Source organism: Podarcis vaucheri (genome assembly GCF_965113315.1).
Source record: "Podarcis vaucheri genome assembly, chromosome: 7".
Classification (NCBI taxonomy): Eukaryota; Metazoa; Chordata; class Lepidosauria; order Squamata; family Lacertidae; genus Podarcis; species Podarcis vaucheri.
Window position 1 is genome coordinate 30,801,744 of NC_138765.1, and position 27,707 is coordinate 30,829,450.

Sequence of the window (27,707 nt, forward strand, 5' to 3'; positions counted from 1 at the left end):
ACTTTAATATGTTGTTAATCATTATAGATGTAAGAAAGGGAACGAGCCTGCGCACATGCCGGCTCTAAATTTTCATCCATACATTTCCAGTTGTGAATGGAACTGGTATACTAGAGATCGAAGTGTAGCACAGCCAGAAGACGAGCAGGAGGTGGTGAAGAAAGGACTGCCAAGTGGCTCTGTGCAATGATCTCCAGGTTTGGGCATAGCTTAGAAGAAGAAAGCCAGAACGCCTGGCTCCCCACTCTCCTAGATCAGTGTTTAATGCGAATTTGAAGCCTCTTTACCCAGGCAGCGTAATAAATGGTAGTAGAAACAAGAATGAGTTTTAATGAAAGGAAAATGGCAGAGCTATGGTAATAGAGAAGTGATGGGGTGGGGAAGAGTCTGAATGAACTCTCTTCAAGAACTCTTCTAACCTGTGAATTTTTAAAAAGTGGCATGTTTCTAGCTCTGCTTGTTGTGAAGAGGAACTGCCCACCGGATAGAGAAGAAATTCTGTTCATGGAAAATGGTATGCATCTGAAGGCGCCCCTCTGTTAGAAGGGCAATACCCACACTCACGGGAACTCTAGTGCTCTAGACCAGAGGCAGCATCTGCAAAAGGCTCCATTGCATGAAGGCAAAATGGTGCTGGGCCCTCAAGAGATGTTCCCTATCATTCCTGGCCACAGGCTCTGCTGGCTGTGTCTGACGTGAGTTGGGAGTGCAAGAACATTTGGAGAGCCACAGGTTCCCCATCCCTGCACTTTAGGACCTTTGGGGAAGTTTTTAGATTAGAACCACACACTTTTCTGCAAAATAAGCAAATTTGTTTACTTGAATTTTGAGTGGGGAGAAATTACATACATAAATCACCAAGATTCTTTAAATTTAGAAATTTATTTTGTTTAATCCACAAGCTTTATAATAGCTTTAGTTTTAAAAAAAACAAAAAAAAACCCAGTGAGAACATGACAATATCCAAAGTTCAGGCCCTTCAGGCTTTCAGAGATCACAGCTCTGAAAGTTTCACACTATTCCAAAGGACCGCAACAAGACAAAAAAAAAACTATGAATGGGGCAACAACAACATTTCACAGAACAAAACTGTATGCCAAACTCTGCTGAGATTGCCGATTATGGAAACTAATTTAAAAAGAAAACAAAGAGGGAGGGGGCGGGAAAGAGAAAAAACAACAACAAATTAAATTCCAGCATTCCAGATAAACATCATTATAAACCCCACTGGCAAGAGCAGGAGGTTACCATGTAGATACCGTCCTCAAATACTAATCCCGGTTTTAAGCATAGACAATACAGGCAAACAGAGAAATCTGAGAATTTGCAAGTGTTTCTATGCAATTTCTTTGATAACTGAACAGACCACAAATGGCCTAGGGCAAGAAATCAGATTAGAAACTCCATAAGCATTTGTACAACGGCATTTTAGAGGAACTGTGGGATCTGTAAGCTTCGTTTTAAAACCCTTGAAGGGAAGGGGAGGGAGAGAATTCCTTACTGCATAAGAAAATTCTAGTGAAACCATGTCAACTGTTGAAGGAGGTCACTAGTACACCGTGAATGCTTTTTTGTAATGAAGATCCATGCCTTTTTTTAAACATGAACTTCAACCTAGCAATTATTACAACCAATGTTAAAGTCTAAAGCTCAAACACATTTTAGCAATTTGAAATTGAAGTCTGAGTACAAACCAAACAAAATGTACATTATATCAAATGCTGCTTCAGCCTAAGATGGTGGAGACGCTTGCGCCTTCCTCATTGACCTCAGAGCCTTCTCACGCAGATGCTTTTCCAAGTCATCCAGGTTATCTTCTGCTTCACTCTCAGTCTCCTTAACGCAATGGAAAGTCAGCAATTACTTCTATAGTCACAGAATATGAGCCTGAATTAGATTTGGCCAAAGAGCAGAAACTTGCATGATTCAAACAGCAAAATTCCTAGGTTTTTAGACTAACACTATCAACATTAGGAATTCTAGTTTGAGACACTGGAGCTATATGTAAAATGGAAAGTATTAATAAGTTTCACACTTTAGCAGATTTTGGTGAAGCACAATCTTTTTTGCGTATTGCCTTTAAAACAGGGATGGAGGACCTCTGACCTACCAGATGTTGTAGGGCTACAATTCCCAAAATCCCTGACAACTGGCTATGTTGACCAGGACTAAGAGCAAGAGTTCCACAACATCTTGAATGTCACAGGCTCTCCACCTCTGCTTTACAAAGGTCAAACAAGCATGGCTTCATTCTCATGGTACAGAGCCCCACGGTGTATTACTAGGCCTTGCCTCTGGTGTGCCTCTAGCAAGGATGCCAAACAACCTCTCTCCATTCTGTACTGCTAGTATGAAAACATGCAATCTCCTTCCCTGGGACAGCAGCTACGCTTGCTGGGAAGATCATAGGTTCCTCCTTTCCAGGTTCTCTCATCACAGCTTCCATCTTATGTTTTATATATGAACATATGTTTTATATCAGCATGTTTCAATACTGACAACAGAGAGAGAGTGAGAGTAGATGGACAGTAGTGAAAGGAAGCCTGAGAACAGCAGCTCAAGCCCCAGCCTTGGTCTCTTCAGTTGCTGGCCCTTTTCCATGTAAGAGCCTCATGCAGGCCAGAACTATGCCTCCTTAAGACAAAGGTTCTCAGGGTGCCAAATACGGCAAAAAGCTGATCCCATGCAAGACCACAGCCTGCAAATGCCTGGAGTACACAGCTCGTGGGTATATTCAAACAAAGGTATTCTTGAACCATACAAGGAAGAATGCAAGCTTTGTGTGCCATTCTATAATAGTTTGTAATCTGATTCCTGAACCCTTAATATTTGAACAATTGTCAGTCAGTTTCCAACCCACCACATTTAATATAGAAAAGTGGTTTATAAATGTTTTGAACAAATATTCACCTTTTGGGGCTCCATATTTTTCTCCTGGTCTTCCTGTGCAGACGTGGTAAAAACAGTCATTGCAGCAGCAACTGCAGCCTTCTCTTTCTTATGCTTCTTATGCTTCTTGTGCTTTTTATCCTTTTTATGCTTCTTATCCTTCTTTTTCTTCTTCTTCTTGCTACTCCCTTCCTGATCAGAATTCTGTAATGTTAAGCAAATTGTTTTGTGAGTGTTCGCTTTGCTCTATTTATGGAAAGGCGGCATATAACTGTTTTAAATAATGTGAATTTGAACATACACCACAAAGCAATACACTCCTAGACAACTCCCTGACAATGATCACTTGCCTGTATACTGGCAAAAATACAAGCTTTCACGTTTGAAATTAAAGCAGTAGGAATCCAGTAATAAAAGTAATGGTCAGTCTAGCTTGGTAGAGATTCACAGCTGCATTAGACCCAGCAAACATTGTTTCGGTCAGCGTAAGAGGATGGTTGATTAAGCCACATGCATGAATCGAGAGGTGGCCATCACAGTTGCAGTGGAAGATACATACCCTTACTGGTGATGGACTTGGTGTAGGACTTTTAGCCTTCTTTGCAGGTGCTGGTGGCGACCAGTGAGCAGAAGGCGATCGAGATCGAGCAGGAGATGGAGGCACTGGATGTTTCTTGGGAGGTGGCTCAGGAGATCCTGAAACAGACCTGGATGAAGATCCCCTTCTCACAGAATGTGGACTTGGTGTGGAAACCCTTAGGAAAATAAAATAAATAAATCTTGATTTCCATGCTAAGAATGATGCAATTATATTGAATATGCAAATACACAAGTTTAGTTTAAATGTTCTCTAAGTGCAGACTTTATCCTACAACTGAAACTTCAAGACCCCTTTCCATTTTTCCGAGATATATCCTTTCATTGCTTTCCAAATGAAATATCTTTTTAATGTTTATTACAGCTTTAAAACAATTCGTTTGAATTTTAAGGTCACAACCAGTTTGTACATTTTTATCTCATGTGGACGGAGGTCCCTTGTGACATCTGTATGGTTTGTAGGTTTTTTTAAAAAAACAAAATACTGAAATGGTACATAAATATATGTACATAATAAATCATGATCTTTCCCAGAGCGATACTCTTAAATCAAAACTATATTGTTTTGACAGCTGAATTTTTTTTCTTATGTTGGTTAAAATTGAATAAAGATTTATTTTTAAAACTATCAATATTTAGTCAAACTTTTATCTGCCCTTTAAATAACCTCCAAGTTTTCATTTCTATTTTTTTAAAAATTCCAGTATATTAAATTTACTCCATTGCTCTAATTATTCATTTTGTTATTTGCTCTTATACCAGAGGTTCTTGGGAGTTTCCCCCCATTTTTTTGTCACCAAGGTATGGTTAGAAACCAACATATTCCCATCCATGTTTTAATATTTGACTGGAATCAAGTATGATACAGTCGACTGTAGGATCCATTAAGAATTTATATTCTTTTAAAGATTTTGTTACAAATAAATAACCACCGATGGAACAGATTATAGAAATGCGCTGTATCCAACAGGAGTCAGTCTGAGAAGATCTACTCAAATTAACAAACATGACCAACTTAAGTCCATTAATTTCAATGGGTCTTCTCCAGTGTTCTGTCGTGAAATTTCATGTCTAAGTCCTATCAAACAAGTTGGTATTTGGTAGGGAAATTACGCAATAAACCTCAGGGTTGGTAATATTCTCAGACATTCCTTAGTGGCCTAGCCGAACTGCTTTTCAAATATGAAAAGCAGCCCTTTGGCTGCCAATGAATTGCTTACTTCTTAGACTTTTTCGGCTCTGGGGTTCTCGAGACTCTTCTGATGGGCCTGGTGCTCGGCGATGGGGAATGCCTTCGCTGGGGAGAAGATGAAGGTCCCCGGCGCAGCAGCGGGGGACTTGCAGAAGGACGGGAAGGCCTAGGCTGTGGCGAAGGAGAATGCCGTTTGTTCTGCAGAGGGGAACGGGCTTCGCGGTTGGACCTGCTGGGCGGAGATCCTTTCCTGTGCTTGGAGGATATTGATGGCGAGCGTCTCTTTTGGGGTGGAGAACTTCTTTGTTTTGGTGGTGGAGAACGGGAGACTCTAAGCTTAGGCTGCGGAGAAGGAGATGCCCTTCGTTTGGGAGGAGGAGAAGCCGTCCTTCTCTTTGGAGGGGGTGAAGGAGAGTATCTTCTTTGTATTGGAGGAGAGTATCTTCTGGGTGTGGGGGAGTGCCGGCGAGGTGGTGGTGATGGAGACCTTAGAAACAAATATGCAAAGTCATTTAAGGGGTACATGAAGGTGTTTCCAAATAATAATAGATAACTGTGTGCACACAGTTTTACTTCGCTGTAATTGCCTGTAAATGCCACTGCATAATTAGAAAGCAATACCACCTGCTAGTTACACAATTTTTCTAAATGTTCTACAACATTTTCACTATTTTTTAAAATTTAAATATGCCTATTGAAATAATCTTTGTAAACCACTGTTCCATTCACAAACAGATACCATTGGATGTCATCTCTAACCTTTAATTGTGATCTTATTTATAGGCTGTTTCGGCTGTATTTATTGTTTTAATCTTTTATAAACTTTATTGAATCCATTGGCAAGTTAAAAGTTTAAACTAAAGTAAATATATAAATACATTAAGAAGCATCAATAGTTTCATTGCCAATTTCAAAATAATTAATATTGATGCCGCTATCAAATGTTGGTGAAAGGCCATTTCTAAGTTAACAGCAAACTTTTTATAGAGATGTGTGTTTCATAAGGTAAGTAGCAAGTATTACCTTCGGCGTGGTAATGAAGGTGACCTCCGCCGTCTTGGAGGAGGGGCAGGGGAAGGAGAGCGCCGTCTTCTGGTAGGCAGTGGCGATGGACTGCGCCTCCTCCTACTAAAGGAAGGAGAGAGGGAAGAGGCTCAAGACAGATCCTAGAGAAAAAAGCATACGAACAATAGCCTATGCACAAAGTAGCTTACTGCTGGTCAAGGCAACATCATCCTGCCCTTCAGCTATAATCCCTTCAACAATTGTTGCCACTCAACCATCGGGCTCTTATTAGTCATATTAGTGGTAGCCAGCAAGCACAGAGGACAGGGCTTAAACAAAGCCACATGCCTAGCCTCCTGGGATCACTAGGCAAGTTTTTTTTAAAAAAAAAGAAAAGAGGATCAACTAACAACTAGCATAGCCATTTTTGAGCAGACAGGCTAGCAAATTTGTGTGTCTTTGGGGACACACTTTCAATGCTGCTGTAAGGTGACATAGACAGTATGTTCTGCTACTCTCAGGCTCTCTTTCCTCCAACTATGATTCATTTAATTTACAATATAATCCTGTTGTGTTGCTCACGAGAGCAGTGTGTGTGTGTGTGTGTGTGTGTGTGTGTGTGTGTGTGTGTGAAAAGCAACAACGCTGACTGATCCACCACATGCTAGTATGCCAATACCAATGCAATTCCCTCAAGGAGCAAAACTGCACTGGCAAAACAGTGACAGACCTTCAACTTAAATGATTCCCTTCCAGGGACAGTTATCACAGGTACAGAAGCAATGAGAAGCCTGTTTAGGTGACAACTGAAATGCATTTAAGCAGGCTTGTCCAAGATTTTAGCTCAGCTCAGTTTCAATATGCTTATAAATTTAATGTTATATTGGCCTGAAGCACTTTCCCTTCAAAGGCATATGGTGGAAGTGATAGAGAATTCACTTGCAAGTCACTTGTGCCACTTTTTTCCTCCACAAACTAGGATCCTCTGATCACCACAAAGGTACATAGTTGGCAACATCCCAAAGTACCCACGTTTCATGGGAAAAAAATTACATAGCTTTCTAAGAGACTTGGGGTGTCTGTAATATTGGAGCAAAGTGAAGCAAAACAAAAAATAAAATAAAATTGTACAAAAATAATCCTCAAATACAAGTACACAATGTTGTGATGAATTGGAGTTTCTTTTGTAACTAGAAGTTTATAACAATGCAGAAGCTGATGTAATCAAAACAGAAACAATCCACTTTCAGTTTTACAGTCTATCCTAAACAAATACAAAAAAAAACCCTGAATGCAACCTTTTTAATAACATCATACACTGCTGCTTTCCGCGATGCAGTAAACTCTTTTTTTTAAAAAAAAATTAAATAAACTCTATTTTAACTACTTCTGAATATCTATTTGGGAAACACCAAATGTGCATTGCTAGACTGTCATCTTGTTTTATTATCCCATTTTTGTAACTTTATTCTATTTTTCATTTCCTTCATAGCTGAATTTGTGGCAGAGGTGATCAAAGCAGACTTAGGAAAGACTAAGGCGCACCCGGCTCCCTCCTCCACCACCACCTCCCACAGGCTTAGCATCCCCCTGCTTTATTTTTTACATGGTGGGCCTATGTTAAATATACAATAAGTACTGCCTGCAATATGTTACAGTGCTGCTTTGAATTGTTTTTATTTGATTAATGGAAGCCACACTGGGCTTCTTTCTGGAACAGTGTGTTATAAATTTGAAGTTAATAATAATAATAATAATAATAGTAGTAGTAGTAGTAGTAGTAGTAGTAGTAGTAGTAAATACAACCTTTCTAGAAAGCCCTTCAAGACTTAATCCTAATTAGCGAATCAACCTGCTAACTGACCTTTTAACAATTGGCAACTGCCACCTCTTTCCCATCTGCATCCTGACAGCAGTGGAGGGGAGGGAAAAAAATTGAGAAGTCAAACATCCCCCAGTTACTTGCTAGGATGAATTAGAAATTCTTAGCCCCAAGAAGCTCCCATTAAGAATCCTAATGATAAAAATCAGCCAAAAGTCATTAAAGTAAGTGAAACAACAGAAACAACATTGCTAACATGAAACATTAACATATGCATGTTCTGAGTTTGGGATAGGTGCTAAATTTAGTTCTGACTGCAGAAAATGCAAAAGCAAAACAAGCTCCAAATGATATAATAAGGTGCTCAGAAAACAATGGCACATGGGCTGCTAGAAGTAAACGCCAGTATAAAACAAATGAAGTTACCGAGGGGAAGAATCTTTCTGCCACTTTCGTGGAGATGGAGAAGGGCTACGGGAATGCGAGTGTCGCCGGCGTCTACCCACTTCACCATTCTTTACGTTTGACTTTTTTGGCCGTTCTTCTTCAGATGATGACGATGAACCAGAATCTGTAACAAAATGAAAGACTCTTGTTTCTAAAATGCAACACAATAATGACTTTAGAATTAATATTATTTTTAAATGACTCTATATAAAGCAGCTAAATTCCGCTAATTTTTCTTTCACAACTTTTTCAATAACCAGTTTAAAAGGAAATCAAACTCTGTGAGTAAACCCCTTAAGAATAAAAAAATCAAAATGCAGCAAACTTCTGTAGAATAATTATTAGCAGCTTTACAAATCAATTTGTGCAATTATGTATCTGTGGCTGATTAAAGAGTTTGAAAAAAACAATCTTATGGATTCTGTTTTCAAACATCCTCTCCGCATGGATTCCCAACTCCACTCACATGGCTGTCCTTCTAAAATTGGCATGTTAAGAGATATTAGGAACCAGAAGTAATCTAAGCTATAAGTATTATATGCTAGCAGGCTTCTCTAAGTTCCCATTCAGTTCACACATAAAGCCTACTTTTATAAACAACCAGGTGCTATTAGCTCCCAAGGGCAGTGAGCCAATAGTTTTTAAGGATGTGAAAGGAAAAGATTAAATTATTTCAATATAATTTCAATATAGGGCCATACCCATGAGCAATGCAAGGAGAGGGAAACATTGTCATCTGATTAAGATGTAACAATCTCATTCTAACCAACCATGGCTTATTGGTTCTAAAATGAGCACTGAAGCAATGCACTCCCTTTGTGCTTCAAATGAAAGCCTTCAGCTGAACTGGGAAACCCAGTTATATGCTGTGTGAGAGGAGGTAGGGGGGAGCATATGTCCACAGCGCTCAAACTAATAAATCAGTGTATTACTATGATATTGCTGCATCTGCCTATAGCTGATACATTAGCCCAAAATACACTTTTCAAATGCCTACTGAAAGATCTCCAAGGAAACAAAAAAATGCCCTACTAATACTCAACACATCACAGAAGGGGATAAGGCACTCTCTTGAGCCATTAAAGGCAAACATCAAATACCTTACACCAGCTCCAACAAACCACCTACAACTCTCTAGGAAAGTGCACCTCATATTTTTTAAGAACCAATGATTTAAGAAATAATAAGCCTGAGGTACAGGAGTGGGGGCGCCTGTGGCCCTCCAGAGGTTGCTGGAAATTTGAGTGCCGTAATACCGTATTTACTCGAATCTAATGCTCACCTTTTCTGGCCAAATTACATTGCAAAAATTAAGGTGCACATTAGATTCAATGGCACATTTACAAGCAAATACTTTTGTTGGTTTCAATGATCTGAAGATTGAGGTGTGAGTAAATGTGGTATCTGGAGGGCCACAGGTACACTACCGCTGCAGTCCTACATCTGTGAATTTTGTGTACTCAGCTATCTTCCCCACAGATGCCACTCTCTGTTCTAGCATGGGCCTTTTCTCAGCAATAGAAAATTGCACCTCACCCCTACCCCTAAAAACTGCAATGTTCTACAGAGCAAAAGTTTATAGGGTTAAAATCCAGCCTCTTAAATAGAGTCTATGAAGGCTACCACTAATTTCAAATTGCATGAGCCGGTAACAAATATTAAAGGGCTGGGGGATGGTCAGCCTGCAGGCTGAATTTGGCAGGCTAGCCTCTCTATTGAGGAAGCCATGGCCAACCACACAGCACCTGGCATTATATATGACAGCAGGTGTGCAGCAGGTAAGGGTGGGGCTTCAAAGGGTCAATTAGGATTTCAAAGTGAGCTTCCAGTTTTTCCTTTCCATCAGCAGTTGGGAGGGTGGTAGTGTGCCTTGCTCAGAGAGGGGAAAGCAGTTTCCCTCCCAGCACTACTCTTTCAAGCCCCAGACACCAGAGGCTCAGAGCAGTTTGGGGCTGTCTGAAAGCCCTTCTCCAGCTGTTTGGAATCGTTGAAGTCCTGACAATTGGAGCTTTAAGGCACAGCACCACCTGTTGTTACTATGGCATCAGGTGATTGACAGGTAGGCAGCCCCACCTATCAAACTGGGCATGCCACAAGTGGGGAGATAAAGTTCTGGCCCACTGGTCCGAAAAGGTTCCCCACCCCTGAAATACTGGATAGAACCAGAACAGTCCACATAAAGAAATCAAGTGACTTAGCCAAATTATAGGTTTGCAATAGAAGCCATTTATAACAACTCATATTAGGACATTATATTTTTTTGTACACTTACTTGGGAAGAGGCCCCAATAAACAAGAGGGAGCTTATTTCCAAGTATACATTACAAGGATTCAGTCTGCAAAACTATAAAATACCGTACCAGATGAAGACTGCTGGTTCTGCCTTCTATACTGCCGTCTTTGTTGCACAGAATCTGCAGCTGCCATTTTACCACCTTTGTCTTCTTCTGAAAAGTGTGCAAATTAAAAGAAAAACACATTGAAATATTATATTTACAAGTGTGTTTCATAGGAAGTGTTTTTATACTATGTCAGACCATTGGTCCATCAGAACTGTCTACACTGACCGGCAGTGGCTCTCCAGTATCTCCCTACCTAGGTATGCCAGCAACTGAACCTGGGACTTTTCTCATGCAAGGCAGGTGATCTGCCACAGAGCTATAGCTCTCCCTCTGTGAACAGTAACAATATGGAATACATTTCATATTCACAGAGCTCAATCTCAGGGCTCTTTCTTAAGACATGGTTCTTTTATAGTGCTTTGGATGTCAAGAGAGTCTAGAGATGATTATGTTTGAACTGCTGTTGCTTTTTCACTCTTTTGGTTATTTTTGCTACATTTTATAGTGTTCTTAAATGGTTAGCCTTTTTTAATGAGGCATCTTCACATAAAACGGTACACACAGGCACCTAATGCACCAAAGTCACACAAACCACTCCCAATATCACAGAATCTCAAAATAACTCCGTATTAAAAATGTAAAGACATAAATTGAGGAACTCACCCGATTCTGACAATTCTACTTTTCTAGGTTTCGGTGCTGGTGAGGGAGATTCCCTTTTTTCAATACTTTTACGTTTGGGTGCTGAAAAGAAACAAATAAACAGAATTCTGACGAAGAGCCAGGAAAATATTGGGTATATATATAGTAACTTATACAGTAGTGTTAATTGCCCTAGGAGCCTTCACAAAGCATATGCGGTTCACGCCCGCCCCCCCCCCCAAAACACCATTCTGGTGCAGATCCAGATTCAACTCTAGGAAAGTCACTATCTTTCAGCCTAAACTACCCTATAGGAGTTGCTGGAAGGATGAAATGAGATAAAACTGCGAACAGTCCCAAGCCCCTAGGACAGGGCAGGTAAGACACTTAAATTTAAAAACAAGCCCCAAAACTTGTCAGATAAATCTTCGTTAGTGCTCCCTGTAAACAGAATCAGAGAGAGAGAGAGTGTATAAAATGCTCCAACCATATCCACTGTGCTGTAATTTGAAATCAGAACTTACATCTGAGGCCACCACCATTATAGACTAATCTACAATGATTGTATTTTAAAAAATCTTCTAATGGTGGCATTTTTAAACGTAAGTGTGGCATAGAACAAGCAAATGAACTGCTACTTAGCCTTTGAAACAGTTACTAAACACTGCCAGCCTGCCACCAACGCTTCCACTGAACTCAGTTCTCCAAAAGAAGCAACTGAGGTTGATCCCTGTGCTCAACCCACTCATGCAGGTAGCTGCCCAAGCAAAGGACATATTCCACAGAAGTGGTTTTTCCCCTTATATCTAGGAGCACCGAAGTGATGTCATGTGAAATAATGCTACTGGCTGCTACTGGTGTGCATGTCAAGTAGTCCTTACAGCAACAAAACCTAAATGTACTTGTCTAGCATGGTATCTACTCCAGCTCTCTTTTGAGCTACATGTGTGGCAATTGTATTGTGCTTAAAGTACAGGTGTACCTGGCCAGCAATACATGAAGTTACTGCCTGCCTTTTCTGGCCGTCTAGCCTAGGGGACTGGTTTTGGGCTGGAGAAAACACAGATGCCCCCCTAACATTTTAGTATTTATTATCTCTCTCTCTCTCCACAACCTTTCCACTTTAGACAGGCAGGCGTCTAAGACACTCCACTCATTAGCTACTAAAGAGCTATACAAAGCCCCATACACACAATTAGAGCGGCTTGTAAAAAAATTAATTTACTTCTCTGTACCTGAGGTTCTACTGGGAGAAACTGAGCCTCGGCCTTTTCTTGCACGGTTCGATTGCTGAGGTGTTGGAGATCGGCGGGGCTTTGGGGGTGGGGTTAGGGGTGGGGAGGGGCGGTGCCTTCGCCTAGGAGGACTTGCTGAAGGTGACAGTCTACGTGTCTTACGAGGAGGGCTGGAGACAACTCTCTTAGGTGGTTTCTTTGGTGGAGATCGGGAACGTGAAGAGGAGGAGGAGGAACTACTTCCTGATAAAGATGCTGACGATCGTCTCCTCCTGTAAAATTCAAGTTGACATCAAGTATTCTCTGACTAATCATAAGACACTGTAACCAATCTGCATTGTCCTGGTTTCTCAAAGATCTTACTAGCTTCTACTACAATATTTCCACAAACAGTTGAATAGCACTTTCAATTTAACACATCCAGCAGACCTAACTTAGTAGTTAGTGATGGAAAAAGTTTCAAATGGCTTAGGAGTTGGATGGTCTAGAAGTATTCTATTTAAAGGACTGAATTTAATGGACTCTTTCATTTAAGAAACTTGTCTCAAAAAAGCCCAATGCAAGGGAATTAAAAATTGTTCTTTCATGTTTGGAAAAACCATCAGTATTGAGAGTTAAATCAGTCAGGTTTCTTTCAGATTACACTTTAAAGAAGGGCCTCTAGAATTCTGCGGCACAATTTGTGGTCAGTTCTGTTGCTATCATGTACCTGCTGACTCCACCTTTGGCTGCAGAATTCCTGAGAACCTGAAAAAAAAGAAACCCTACCCTGAGCAATTTAGTCTTTGGAAGTGATATCACAAAGCTAAACAACTATGCTTGTGTTAAATTTTCAAAAGTTTTTCTAAAGTCCAAGTGCTCAGTATCCAGTCACAAAATTTGCAAAGCAATATTCAAATGTCAGTTTGTCTGTGCACATAACTTTTTGCAACATAATGGCATCCTATGAAAAGAATAGCAATGAAGTGAGTGTATGTTAATTCTTTAGGAGCAATGCTTTCAAACGGTATTCTGCGGGAAAAAGGGGCTCTTTCCAAAAAGGCATTTGGGATGCTACTACACAACTTCCCTGGAATGTACATTGTCAGGTGTACTTGCTATTCATGCAGTGGTGACAGGGTCCAACAGGTCTGGTCAGTGCCCAACATAAATTATGTGCCCTAAAACATGTCCCAGAATCCTCTGCAAATGCACAGAATTCCATGAAAGAAAAATGGTGGACAAGTTACTGTGAAACAAGCTCCCCTATGTTTTAGGATGTTTAAGTACAGTCTGTGGAAAGCAAAGGCTTCTTAGGAGGGTCAACCTTATCAAGAAATGGTATAAAAGTAAATAGATCTGTCCTATTTGAATCCTAAAACATTTTACTTTTGCAACTGACAACCCCTACACTGACTCTTTGAAAGTACAGTCTCAAAAATAGTTCAGAAACAAATACACTTTCTAAGAGACCCTGGCCTGGTGGCACACTCTCTCACAAGAGACCAGGGCGCTGTGGGATTTGACATCTTTCCGCAGGGCCTGCAAGACGGAGCTGTTCCGCCAGACCTTTAGTCAGGGTTCAGTCTGATTCTTCTTTCTGTATAAGAACAAGCATTAAAGAGGCCTCCTAGCCCGCTCACAGGTCCTTTATATGACCAGTGGTAACAGTTGGCCCGGGAGAATATTAACCACTCTCAATTTTATCCGTGGACGGCCATCTGTCCAGATTTTAATTTGCTCTGAACTAATTTTAAGATGTATTTTAATTAATTGGTTGCCTGTTTTTATGTTCTTTGTGCACTGTTAGTTTGGTGATGTTAGCTGCCCTGAGTCCAGCTCCTGCCAGGGTACAAATAAAAAAATATTATTATTATTATTATTATTATTATTATTATTATTACCATCATCATCATCGTGCCAACCTATGCTGAGCACTGGATATATTATTTAAAAAGACAAGGCCATGGAGAATTGTAGAAATGACAGCGTTCAGTTTCCCTTGATGCAACTTTCATGGTATTTTATTTTATTTATTTATCTCTTCCTACTGAGGAAGTCAGGATGTAGACAAAACAGTCTCTTATTTTTATTTAAGTCTCTTATTTCTCTGTATATCTTTCATCCTGAACACCAAGAGGAAAGTATTTCGTGACCAGTTTCAGACCAAATAGGAGACTGTTTCTGACTCTCATCTCCTTAGATTGAAAGGGGGGGGGGGTGAATGAACTGAATCTACTAAAATATTAGTACTGCTACATCCCTTAAATACAGGTGACTCTTGCTTCTAAATTAGAGACTCTTACCGTCTCACAGGAGATCTACTCCTTCTGTGTCTGGGTGGAGGTGGAATGCGTCTTGGCGGGGTTCTTCTCCGAGGAGATGGGCGTCGTCTTGGGCTAGGCCGCCTTCTTGGTGAGTAAGACCTATCAATTCATGAAAATTCAGATACTAAATTTATTGATTTACAAGGCCAAAGCTTTGCCAACTCTCCAACTGAAGGGAGTTCCTTACCAGTGGAGCCACACTCACTTAGTATATTGCTGCTATAAAACTTGGAGCAGGACTGACCTTCTGTTTTGTCTCAGTGTAACAGGAAGATTGCAAACACCTGTGTAATTACCTGGCCACACACTGCCATTTACCCCTCTGGAAGCAGCACCCCTGCTGCTTTGTTGCTGCAGGAAAGCTGACAACAGATACCTGAATGCTCAATGGTGAGAAAGAGTCCTTCCTCAAAGCTAAGCATTCTACTGAGATGGTCATGGAGAATGCCTGTGCACTGCAGTACTGATGCAACAATATATAACAGTTTATTATTCCTAAGGTTAAAGTAGTATTTGGTGCAGTAAAGGAGCAGGAGCTCTTCACATCTATGTCAGTCAAAATGTCTTTCTCTGGAAGCACCCATCATGCCCTGGAAAGTCTCAGTACACAGGCCACAGAAGACCAATCGAGAGCTGAAGGAGACCAGTGTGTGTAAGCAGCAAAGCAATTGCTCTCTATGTCCTGTACTAGCCCTGCATGGATAACTATTAAGTCCTAATTCATATTTACAAGAGTGGGGGCTGTTTTGACATGGTGCGATCACAGGCTGTTCCCATGACCACACACATGAAGAAACAACATGGAATGGTCCAAACTGTAAGAAATGATAAGAGGACAATGAGGAGGAGGAATGCTTTACCATTTTTTCATCCAAACTGGATGAGGTAGATGTGACTTAAAAAGAACACATATGCTGCCCAGCAGGGCAAAAACACCTTCCAACCCTCTAACCTGGATCGTGATCTATGACGCCTTCTTGGTCTTGAATGAGATGCAGACCGTGAGCGAGATTTTGACCTTGACTTGGATCGAGAAGGAGTCCTTTGACGATTCTTTTCCTTTTCCTTCTCCCTCTCCCTTTCCTTCTTTGAAATTCTTTCTGGAGATGGCTCCTTGGTATCTGGCACAGGCTCAATTTTGGGGACTTTCAAAATATCACTGTTGAAATACATTTTGAAGATTAAACCAGAGATTACAATTGGAGGGGGGGGGCTTTAGATAATTTAAGGGTGCAATCTGCAACACTTAACAGACACATGGCAGGTAATTCTAGAAGACACCCTTTCTGTTAGCTAAGAATTCTGAACCAAAACAGTATGTCCAGTGTTCTATGAAGAAGAGATTTGTTTAAGGCACTTGCACGCCAAAAGCATCAACTCCCAATTGGTAGATTATGCCTCAGACAAAGCTCCTGGCACCATCCATTCCCATGTTCAATCTTACATTTTCACATTTCTGCAGTATTGTTAGGTTATGTCCAACATGTATTCAAAAAGTAATGAAAGCAAGCCAGAATGATGAACAAATAACTAAATAAAATTGGTGTAGAATTACAGCTTTCTGAATTATATTCACTACTCCACATGACATCGAATATCACGTTTCAGAGTAATATGAGAACAAAACTAGAAAGGAAAACTTCTCATCAAGTAGATATACCTAGTAGATGTGGCCTCCTGGATCAATGTTTCTTTTATTTTGATTGAAGGTTCTGGCTCAGGAGTCTCTTCTTTCTTTTCTGGTGCAGGAGTAACACTACGACTCTTTGTTTTATGGTGTGGGGATCGGGAATGGCTGTGTTTTCTCTCTTTCCTGATAGGGGAAGAGCGTCTTCTAGGGGAAGGAGACCTTGATTTGCGCCTAGGACAAAGTCAATTTATATTCAAGTTTCTTGTGGAATTTGAAAAATATATTAATATCCAATCCAACTATCCTTCTCACTCTTGCTACCTGCTTATAATTTAACTTTGCTGTCTGAAACAGCATTTATATACTGTCACTTTCATTTCAAGTAATAAACCCATCTTTTTTTTATTCTTCTTGCGTGTGAGCTTCTGGTGAGCGCAAGGTTGAGGGTAAACGTTTATTAGTAACAAATGCACACATTATAGCTCTAGCAAAAAGATCCTGAAGATCTCAGCTTAATATTGGGAGTTTGCATAGATGATACATGGGCCATGGACACAAATGTAGGTTCAAATGTACACCTTGTAGCACTGTTAACTGGGAAAAATAAAATGCTTTAGCCAGAGCATTTAGACTTCAAATACTAAAAGATTCCCAAGAAAATTTAACAAATAGAGCTGCTCTACCACAGCTTCAACACATGCAAGAGTCATTTGGAAAATAACAACACACACACATTTAAGTAATACCTTCTAGGACTTCGGGATCTGTCCCTCTTTTCTCTATTTTCTTTATCTTCCTTGTCTCTCTTATCCTTGTCTTCATCTTGTTTCTTCATGGAAGCCAATTTTTCCTGTTCAATCTGAAATAAACATTAATGTGCCCTTAATTCAGAAGCATGTGCTGAGAAGAAAATGTTGAATCCACTGAAAGAATAAACACCATACACATCGATATAGAGTGTTCTTTATATAGTGTGTTCTGAATGCTTCAAATGCATTATCTTGTCTTTACAACCACCCAATAAGGTAACCAAGTATTTTCCTCAAAATGCAGAAGCAAGTGGCTTGTCTAAAGTCATCTGGTGAGGTCAAAGCAAAAACAAACAAACAAACAAACAAACAAACAAAAAACTGGTCTGGAGACTCATGAATTCATTGTTCTATGAATAAGCCGCTATGCTACTTTAGCTCAGGTACATTTACATCAAGAATAACAGAGCTGAACAAATGCATTCAAACCAGGAGGCTCAAAGAGGAAAACCACTAAGACAAATTACACAATGACATGAACATTAGCAGAGAGTGAAGTGTCTCCAGTAGATTACTGGAAGCCATAGTTAAAACTAGCTGGTTAGGCATGGTAAGTGGATAGGTGCTAACTTTGAAACCCCACGTCAACCATAAAATCTCATAATGCTAAACTGAATTAGTACCGTATTTTTCGTCCCATAGGACGCTCCGTCCCATAGGACGCACCTAGTTTTTTTTGGGGGGGGGGGGAATAAAGGAAATTTTTTTTCCTTTATTTCCCCCCCCCCAAAGCAGGTCGGGGAACAGCGGGATGGCGGCGCTGCGCCTCCCTGCTGTCCCCCGAGCTTGTGGGGCTGGCCCATGTCTGCCCGGCGCGAGGGGCGCTCTGCTTCAGGGCGCCCCTCGCGCTGGGCATCAGGCTGCTATCCGCAGCGTGGGGAGCCTTGCGGGGAACTCCTGCAAGGCTCCCCACGCTGCGGATGTCTGCCGGGCGCAGGGGGCGCTCTGCTTCAGGGCGCCCCTCGCGCTGGGCAGCAGGCTGCTATCCGCAGCCTAGACATCCCTGCGGGACCTCCCGCAAGGCTGCCTAGGCTGCGGATGTGTTCCTGAAGCCTGGAGAGCGAGAGGGGTCGGTGCGCACCGACCCCTCTAGCTCTCCAAGCTTCTGCAAAAGCCTGCATCTGCGCCACAGGACGCACCCAGATTTCCCCTTCATTTTGGGAGGGGGAAAACTGTGTCCCATAGGGCGAAAAATATGGTATATCAAATATTAAAATCATTTGTATAAGCCCAACTTCTGGTGTACTTTATTTCTAGAGTCACCTGATAATTAATATGCTGCTACTATGATGTAAAACATTTAAAGCACTAACAGGATAGAATAGACTGCACACACTTTGTTCTGCGTTTGGGGAAAACAGCTGACAATGGTAGGACAGTGGAAGGACAAATTATTTACAATCAAGATCAGACACTGTAAAACGCTGATTTATTATTCCAAACACTTGGGGTAGCAGAACTTGAGCTTTTAATGCCTTCAGAAAACTGAAGATAGATATAATGTGATGAGCCATGCCACACTATGAACCTGAGAAGGGTGTTTGCCATTGTTGCTCTTTCTAAATAGTTAAATACCATGCAATTCTGGGAGCTAAAAAATAAGTGCCTTGAGTGCAGAAACTCAAAAAGGAGTCATTCTTCAGAGTAGAAGTGAGCACGACACCAAGTCCACAACTTTCACCGGGGTTATGTTCTGGGCATCACACCTAAATCCAAAGTCATGTCTAGTCAAAACACAATGGGTTCAATGATTCAAATACATTTTCCCCAGAACCCCGCCCCATTTTTATTATGATTTGCCATGCACATAAAGCTGACTGCACACAAGTTAAATGTGCATAGGTTGTGGGGTTACTGTACACAGCAGATGATTTGACCACCTTTCTGCCGGGAACACCAATTATGTGTACAAATCAATACCATGTTCACATTTCCACACGTGATCTTTCGTACTCACATCTTTAATAAAACAAACACTCACAAGAACTCATCTTTCTGTAAAAGGAAATAACTTTTCACCATGTAACAGAGTTGGTGAACTGAACAGTTTTAAACTTGTACTAATTATTGTATTAATATTACACTTAGGCTGCAATTCTAACCCAACTTACTTGGGAGTAAGCCCAACTAAATCCAAAAGAACTTACTTATGAGTAGTTATCGTTAGGGCTCTCACTCTTAATATCTAGAGTTAACACAGTTTCTGTTCAATTCCTGTTTTTGTTCAAGCCCTGCTTTTGATTTAGAAAATTCTCAATTTACGTAAGATGCTCTGTGGTTTGTCCAGAGACATTTTACAAGTTCATATGTGAATAGGGATTTGAACCCATCAACTAGCATTGCTGAAATTTACCTGTCTCTGTTTTATTTCTTCTTTCTTCAGCTCCAGGAAAGCAGATGGAATACCAGCAATGTTTTCTTGTGCACTTAACAGTAGTGGCCACAGTTCTCCCATGAACTCTCTAGCATTTTTCCCATTCAAGAACCCAGTCAGGTTGATTTGCATCATTTTGGAATCTGGATTCTGCAAAGAGATGTGACAGGAAGAAATACAGGTTATTTGAAAAAACCAAACTCAGATAAGTCATTTTAATTTTCACAATCTTCTACCATGGGGCTACAATATATTAAACTCATTACTAGTTTTTAAAACTTGCCCTAAAAGTTGCTCAGTAACATAGCCCTAACAGTTTACCAATTTTCTCTCGTCATACCATTTACATTCAAAATGGCCTGTTAATCCTTTGTGGATTTCATACGCATTTTGGTCTCTGCAGCCGCTACAGCTGTGGGGCATGAATTTAGTATAGCAGCATCATAATAGTTAATATAAGTTTCTTTGTAGTTAACTTTCTAAACATCCTTCCCCAATAGACTTTGGTACTGCTGCTTGAAAATCTTTTGTTTTGGTTTTGTTTTGTTTACTGTGATCCGTACAATGGACAGAAGCTGTACATTTATTTAACATTACAGAATCATCATCTACAATAACCCTGCTGTGTCCTGCTGTGAAAACTGAACAAAAGTTTATGCATGCATTCTCTTACTTTCATCAGCAAACTAGACTAAGCCTTCACTGACACGTTTATGGAATGAAAGCTGCCATATCTGGTTTTTATGACATTTATGCAATGCCCACAAAGGATTAAGAGGTCAAGTTTGGCTCACAGTATAAGTGGGCACTTTATTTCTAACATTGTTGGTCAAAGCAACAAGGTCCATATAACAAGCACAGCTCAACAGCACAAAGCAAGTACAGATTCCAGGTGTCTTCAGTTTCTTCTTGGAACTTTGGGGGGTTTGGAATCGCCAAGTCCCCTGTAGAGAAAGATGTTCCCTTGGCTTGCTTCCGACTCCCTACTGCAACTCAACCACCTTGAGTTTAATGTTATATCATTTATCTAAATTGCAAAAGACGAACAAGCAATAATGAGTACACAACCACAAAAAGGAAAAAAATTGTTTTTTTTTAAATTCTAAAGTTTAAATCATGCTTTGTACAAAGGGGAACTAAAACTGAATATCTAGGTTTTATTACACTAATACATGTTAGCAAGCTACTTCCCATTATACATTCTAACTTTATTTAGCTGATCCCTTAAATTTTCCTCCCCAGTTACGATTTCTATGCAAGTACATAAATGATCCCAAATATGGCTGTTTTAACAAATAAAATCTTACATTCAAAATACACCATGACCTTTTTTTAAAACAGCAATACCTTTCTCAGTTGAAATGTCAACTGTTCAGTCAAATCATAAAGATGAATTCTTTGGAAGAAAGATTGAGCATAATGTATATTAGCACAAGAGCATTTCTGCCATTAGTTCAGAGAAAATACTGTACTGACTCTTGGGATGCAGTGGCAGATTGTTTAAGATAAAAGACTGAGTTTATCATGAACTCAGTTTCATTTTTGAAGTTCATGTCACACAACTGGTAACTGTTTAGCTGTATTCCAGTGGTGCAATTCAGTTCCATTAACTTAAGATGGGTGTCTTGCCACTAATTTCAGTGGAAGGTGGCTTACACTTATAAGGTTTTGTCTTTAGCAACCTGAAGCATATTTTTCCTGTAATTAATATATCACCCCTCCATCCCTACTGAACACAGCCATAGTTCTATACAGAGTAGGTCTCCACTGAACGCCTCTTACCAATTTAGAACTGCACCTTATGCTTTACATTTAATCTGATCTAATTCACAACAATTTCAAGAGCAGTGTAAAGCTTTGCCCAATGGCTTTCTGCTGGATGCTTTGTCAGTCTTTGGTTCGGCCACTTTACACAACTCACCTCCAAACACACACTGCATCATCAAGGGAGTTGGTCAGAGCGACATTGGACACTCACTCTGCTGTGACCTAATAAGGTGATGGTGCTATACTTCAGACGCAAGGAATAACTTCCATTTTGGTTCAGGCCTTTTAAATCATAAATCACATCATCATTAGAAAATTGCTGTCAAAGTAGCTTAACACGTAACAGCAAAATCAACACAGTAAGTCTGATTTTTCACCTGAGTAGTTTTGCAAACTATGCACCTTCACTAAAACTGTCAACCTTAACAAAATGTTTTACAAGTTGAATTTATTCACAATATACATTGTAACAAAACCCCTCCTAATTCCATCAACTGTTTTTGATAGAAAAAATTCAGTTTTGGCAGAATAATAATGCAATACATTTACAAATGTGTAAATACAGCCACAGCAAAATCATTACCTTCACTTCCAACTGGTTGAATATAAATTCAATTACTACATCATCTTCAAATCCAAGGATTTCCGTTACTCTTTTTGTTATCCATGGCTTGATTACTTCCAGGTTTACTTTGCTCATGTCCACCTACATTGATCAACCAAAAACATGAATTATATTTAATGCTAACATTTATTTTGTTCAGTCACTTAAGACTTCTGGTCTCCAACTAGCAGTCAAATATCACAAGTTTTTCATACCATAGCAATGCACATAAGCACAGCAAGCAATAGCAGTGCTTGCATACATTAGTTTTCTAGTTTATCAGTAGAAGGTATTAGCTTGATACTTCATTGAAACAGAGCATTCTCTATCACTTTAAAGTATCACTGAAGCACCACCATATGGTAACCATATGCCTGAATTCAAGCTGCTGATGCAAAGGAAGAATCAGGAGTGCACTTAAAGAGTGTGTTCCTGATGCTTCTTCATTTTAGTTTTGCCGTGACATTTCTTGTGCCTTGTGCCACTTAGAACATCAGGTGTGGGACAAGTGGACACGGACTGCCCAAAACGGCTTGGGCCCACTAGTGATCTAACAAAGCTAGTGGCAGCCCCTGTTTTCCTGAGAAACATGATTTAAAGACTGCAGCTGAAATGGTTTATTCAACAGCGAATTTGTCTTTGGACTCCAGGCATGAAACTATTCAGAGTTCTTTGCAATGGGGTGGAAGCCTTGACTGAAAAATGACACAACTTCATGTTTGTATCCCAACATAACTTCTCCATTAGCTTTAAAAACTTATTCTATTTAAAGTGCAAGACAACAAGTTATTCTTAATGCTCTATTAGCTTTAGCTCAGTTAGTTAAATTCAAAAAGCATCTTCTGTATTTATTAAGGTTGTTTTTTTTAAATTCCATATCACTCTCCAAATACAACAAACTGAACATACTTTCTTTTCTAGACATTCTGCAAATTTCAGTTGCTTTAGTAGCTTCTTCTGTTTGTTGCTGAAGCGGTTGTCCTGTTCTGCGCTAGTTCCCTGCAAGAATAAAACAACTGAGTAAATTTTAAATACAGTTAACTAATTTAATAAAATACAGTTAACTAATTTAACTAATCAAAGATATTTCTCGATGCTAACTTATTACGGGGCCACAGGTTTCTCATCTTTGCTGTAAGATTTATTACCATCCACGACTCAATTCTCAACAGCAGAAGAATGGCATTAAACCTTAAAATGCCCCAACAATTCTACAATCTCCACATGCAATCCTACATGCCACAAACTTTAGAAAACTGTATAGCTGCCAAGCAATCTCTCAAATAATTTCCAGCCAACATTAGAAAGCAACTTAAAAATATTTCACATCACTAGCTTTTAAAATATCTTAAGACTATAAATAGGATTTGACAGGTGAGCTATCAAGTAATGGGGGTTCAAACTTCATATGAATTACTCAGAAGGTTAACATCATTCAATGCTGATATTTTATATATAGAAAATGGAAGCAGCAGGAGATGGGAGTTTGCCACATTCCTAATAAAAGAGAAACCTGTTAATGGACTAATTCAGAAACCTGTTAATGGACCAATTCACTATGACAGAAAGCTGACCAAAAAGAGAAATCCCATTATCACTGGGCCTGATCTTTCTTGCACCATATGTTCTGACAGTAGCCATGTCCTATTGGGATCACATACACCCTTTAAAGTGTTCAAAGATACAGGGGGAAATCCAGTATTATTCTTAGTTTTAGTACATGTCCACTGGTTTCAATGGGTCTCTTCACTCATGGTTCATTTCAAAATGCCTTGTTAAACATTAGAAAATAGATTTTACTGATACCACATTTTTAAAAAGGAATTGGCACTGGGTACTTTTCCATTCATTATAATAGGATCCCTTAGTAAGTAAAATGCAATAAAAAAACAACCTGAAGGGGATGAGGAAAGAGATGAAAAACCACAATACAACTGACCACATGCTAACAAGTATGTACATGGAGTATGAAGCGGTTCAGCCTTTACAAATATTTCCAATAACTGCTATGATTTACAGCAACCCCAATGGTTTGGTGGGTGGGAGGGTTAAAAACTGAGTTTTGTATCCAATGTTAGGTCATACTCAGAACCATTTAAATTAATGGAAATCTTAGGTCAGTTAATTTCAATGAATCTACACTCAGCAAAACTTAGCTGGTTACAAACCACAGTCCAATTATTTTGCAGACCACAGAAGCTAACAATACTTGCATGCACGCCTTTAAAAGCTATATGCAGAACAGGTAACTGTTGAAAAACTCTAATTCAGAGAGTAGATGTTTTATTACAATGTGGTTAGATAACATAAAAGCTGGCTGCTTATTATTCCCTCTCTTGGAACAGAGCCACTACTATTACCAGGTGCTCTGGTATGTTGCTCTATGATTAGCAAAACGTATCTCAGACTAGGACATAAGGATTAATCGTTTACCAGTGACCATCTAGGTACCATGCAAATATTTTGTGCAATGCTAGGAGGTGTAGCTATCATCAAAAGAGTGCTTCGACCTTCCTTTTAACATTCTGGGCTTGCTTGAATTGCCAAACACAACAGGTCATAGCATCCTGTCCAATCAGAAGATCAATTACAGCAGCAGAAAAATCCAAGGATAAAAAAAAGATACTGGGCACAACACCAAGTAGATATGGTTCCCAAAATTTCAAGGAAGCTCTTTATCAAACAAAATATTTAATCTTAATGAAACATGATAGGAAAAGCTTACAGAAGCTGGATTGGTGAGGAAGCTTTTCATTCACAAAATGTGCTCAAAAACATGTCACCTTCTGGGACTTTTTGGAATGCGTTTTCCATTTAAAAAGGAATTTTGTGCCTGCTCAAAGACTTTAAAGATACAAGCTGTACTGTTCACATAAGTTATTTTTTAGAACTTAATGGGCACCCCAGCCCTAAGTGTTCCTAAGTTTCTACCACTATCATGCTTTCTTTAGAAAGCAAGAGCTATTTTCCTGATTCCTTGTGATATGATTTCCACTTTTTGTTAACCAAAAGTCTGGAACTCTATGTGTGGAGTTTCTTTTCAAAGGAAAAAGTATTCTAAAAAGCCCAGGGTGAAATGTTCCCAAGCATATTCACAATTCCTTTATTTTATGAATGAAATACTCTCTCACTAGTCCAGATACTGTGTAAATATATTTATTTATCTATTTCATAGGAGAGGCTATATTTTATGACTTATTTGTGAGGGAAAAGACTGGATGCAGCTGCAGGGCAATAGTTACCTGGCAACAAGGTCCATGCATATGTGACTCCTGTAGAACTTGAAAGTAACCACTATCAAATGACCCCATGATGCACTAAAAGACTGACTGCCACTTACACAACAAGAACACTGTTATGTAATACTGTATTTGATTATGGCCAAAGAATCTGGTCAGTATGACAATATTTGATCAGACAACTGACTGACTCCTCAAACCTAGCACCAGAATGCCTTTAACACCTCAAAAAGTAGAACAAAAAAGTTTACTAGTAGAGACCAAGATTCCCTCCCCCAACACCATCTAAGGGCCGTGTAAGAATATCACAAAGTCCAAAGAAAGTCAGTGAATAGTGTCGGCCTAGGGACTGGGAATCTGGGAAAAAATTCCAACTCAGCCATAAAATTCACTGGCTGACATCTCTCAGCCTAAGCTGAGCTCACAGGGTTGTTGTCAGGATAAATGAACAGAGCAACACATGCCACCTTGAACTCTGTTAAATAAAGGCAAGATATAAATAAAATAATCATTATGATGATGTAGTATCAGAGCCTCTATAATGTATGTAGAATGTATACAACAGTATCTTAGGGTCATTTTTTACTCTAGTTTACCAAGCTAGGGAGCAGGCATCAGTGCAGTTTGTCCACAAACTCATGCTGCCTTTACTACAGGTTGGTCACCTAACTTATGTAACAGGACTGCTGTTATACCCTAAGGCTAATGTTTTCAAAAGTTTCTGGGGACTTTTATAAAATTTCTTCATTTTTTGGAAATGTTTATATACTGCTTTTCATCGTATCAGATTTCAGGGTAGTGAGCCTTCAGGTGATTGGAATTTTTCTATAATAAGATGAGTCACTACTGATATGTTCCTGAAATTCAACTGCATGGAAGTGGTTTCACATTCAAAGGCTCTACTGCAATCAACCTGATATTGGAAGACTCTCCACAAATCTGAAAACAACTGATTTGGGTACTTATTACACAAACTTTCCACTGCTCACCAAAAAGACAAACTAAAGCAAAAAAGTTTACACATTTGTATACTTGTGCTTTGTCTGTTCTCTTGCAACACAGGAACAGAAAAGGAACTCATCTGCTGCTGCATAGTGGAATTATCACTTGGATTTTAAGAAATGGACTTGCATTTTGGTCCCGAATCAAGATTAGGGATTTCCTCAGACTAAATATGTTAAAGTAGTGTTTTGTTACTACCAAAGTACCGTGCTTGTGTCTCTTAACTGAGTTCTGCACAGGACATTCACAGATATCCCTTTCACTTCACATAATTTTTGGCCCTATTTCCACCATCCTCATTTAGATGCATGGTATTTCAATAAGCTTGTGAAAATTAGGTATGCAGATGTACATGTGTGTACAAGAAGCATCTACTCCTAGAAGAATTAGCAAATACTACAGAGCAGGGATTTAGATTCAAGTAGGTAGCCGTGTTGGTCTGACGCAGTCAAAATTTATAAAAAAATTGTCCAGTAGCACCTTAGAGACCAACTAAGTTTGTTCTGGGTATAAGCCTTCGTGTGCATGCACACTTCTTCAGATATGAAGAATGTACACGAAAGCTTATACCAATAACTAACTTGGTCTCTAAAGGTGCTACTGGACAATTTTTTTATGTATTTTGAGAGCAGGGATGAGGAACTTGTGGCCCTACAAATGTTATCAGACTGTAACTCCCATCAACCTCTGCCAGCATGGTCAATAGTCAAAAACGGTGGGAGCTGGAATCCAGCAACATCTGGAAAGCTGCTTGTTCTGCACCGCTAGTCCAGAGCAAAAAATGTACACATTCGTATCCTGTACTTAAATGTATGCAATGGTTTCCATATCTATCTTAACTCTTCCTATTTATGAGTCTAACAAAACAAGTTCTATCTAGTCCACAAAAATAAAAAGTGCATAAAAAGCCCTCCAAAATCGACTCAACAAAAGCAGGGTGGGCTTGGGGGGGGGGAGAGGAAGGAGATGAGGGAGGTAAACGAGGGAATAGGCTGGACATTGAGGCTTCAGAAACGTATTGACCAACCGTGTGTATCAGAATGAAAGGGACGATTCGTCCTCAAAGCTATTAATGGAGGAAGGGACGATTATTAACACCACCGAGAATTAAACCTAAGGGTGCAGGTTTAGGGTGCATGTGGGATGAGTTAACTTAAAAGGTGCGGGGAGGCCCAGGCGCCTCGGGGCCCTTCGCTTCCTCCTTCCTGTGGGCGGGCGACGGCTTCGAGGCAGCGGAGACAAAAAGGAAAACCCACGAGAAGAACGACGGCTTCGGGGGCGGATGAGGAGGAATAAAGAGGCAGACAGAATGGACAAAAAGGGGGGGCCAGCGCGTGAGGAGGAAGAATCCCCCCTCCGTTCGCCCCCCACCTTCGCGTTTCTGCCTCGCGCTGGAAAGGAGCCGCGCGCCGCCGCCATTTTCTCCGCCTCGGCTCCACACACGGGGAGGGGAAGAGAAAGGGCCGGCCTGGCTCGCGTCAGGCGGGGGTCCGGGGACGGAGGGCACGGGCGACCCCCTACGCCGCCCTCCCTCCAGCTGCCGCATCTTCCCCGTCCCTCCCGCCGCCGTTGCTTTTCACCCCGGCCTCAGCACTTACGCGGAAGAATCCCGCGTCCATCTTGACTCCTCCTGCCTGGCCGCAGAGAGCGCTGCTCCGTCTCCCGACATGCACCGCGCGGCAGAAGCGCGAGAGCCCGTCCTTCTCCGCTGCCCCCTCGCCCCCACCTCCTCTGGCTTAGTGACTCATCCTCCTTGCCGTCGCCGATCTCGTCACTTCGCGCGGGAATCAGGGGAGGGAAAGCGG

At 40.3% G+C, this 27,707-nt stretch overlaps 1 protein-coding gene across 9 annotated transcripts; it reads right to left on the reverse strand.

The window, feature by feature from the left end:
* Positions 1-865: 865 nt before the first annotated feature.
* On the reverse strand, positions 866-27,707 carry SRRM1 (serine and arginine repetitive matrix 1). 9 transcript variants are annotated; one of them, XM_082231536.1, is made up of 19 exons: positions 27,501-27,705; positions 22,571-22,660; positions 21,641-21,763; positions 19,270-19,440; positions 16,854-16,966; positions 16,138-16,338; positions 15,430-15,636; positions 14,457-14,576; positions 12,172-12,443; positions 10,958-11,038; positions 10,313-10,399; positions 7,932-8,076; positions 7,548-7,589; positions 5,702-5,806; positions 4,707-5,165; positions 3,449-3,644; positions 2,911-3,093; positions 1,709-1,836; positions 866-1,128 (listed from the first exon to the last, which is right to left on the reverse strand). In XM_082231536.1, the coding sequence occupies exons 1-18, from the start codon at positions 27,519-27,521 to the stop codon at positions 1,732-1,734; spliced, it is 2,721 nt and encodes a 906-aa protein (XP_082087662.1). In that variant the 5' UTR covers positions 27,522-27,705; the 3' UTR covers positions 866-1,128; positions 1,709-1,731. The 9 variants fall into 9 exon arrangements, with proteins under 9 accessions (XP_082087662.1, XP_082087665.1, XP_082087661.1 ...); XM_082231539.1 differs by lacking the exon at positions 1,709-1,836; XM_082231535.1 differs by having other exon boundaries at positions 866-1,836; positions 27,501-27,704.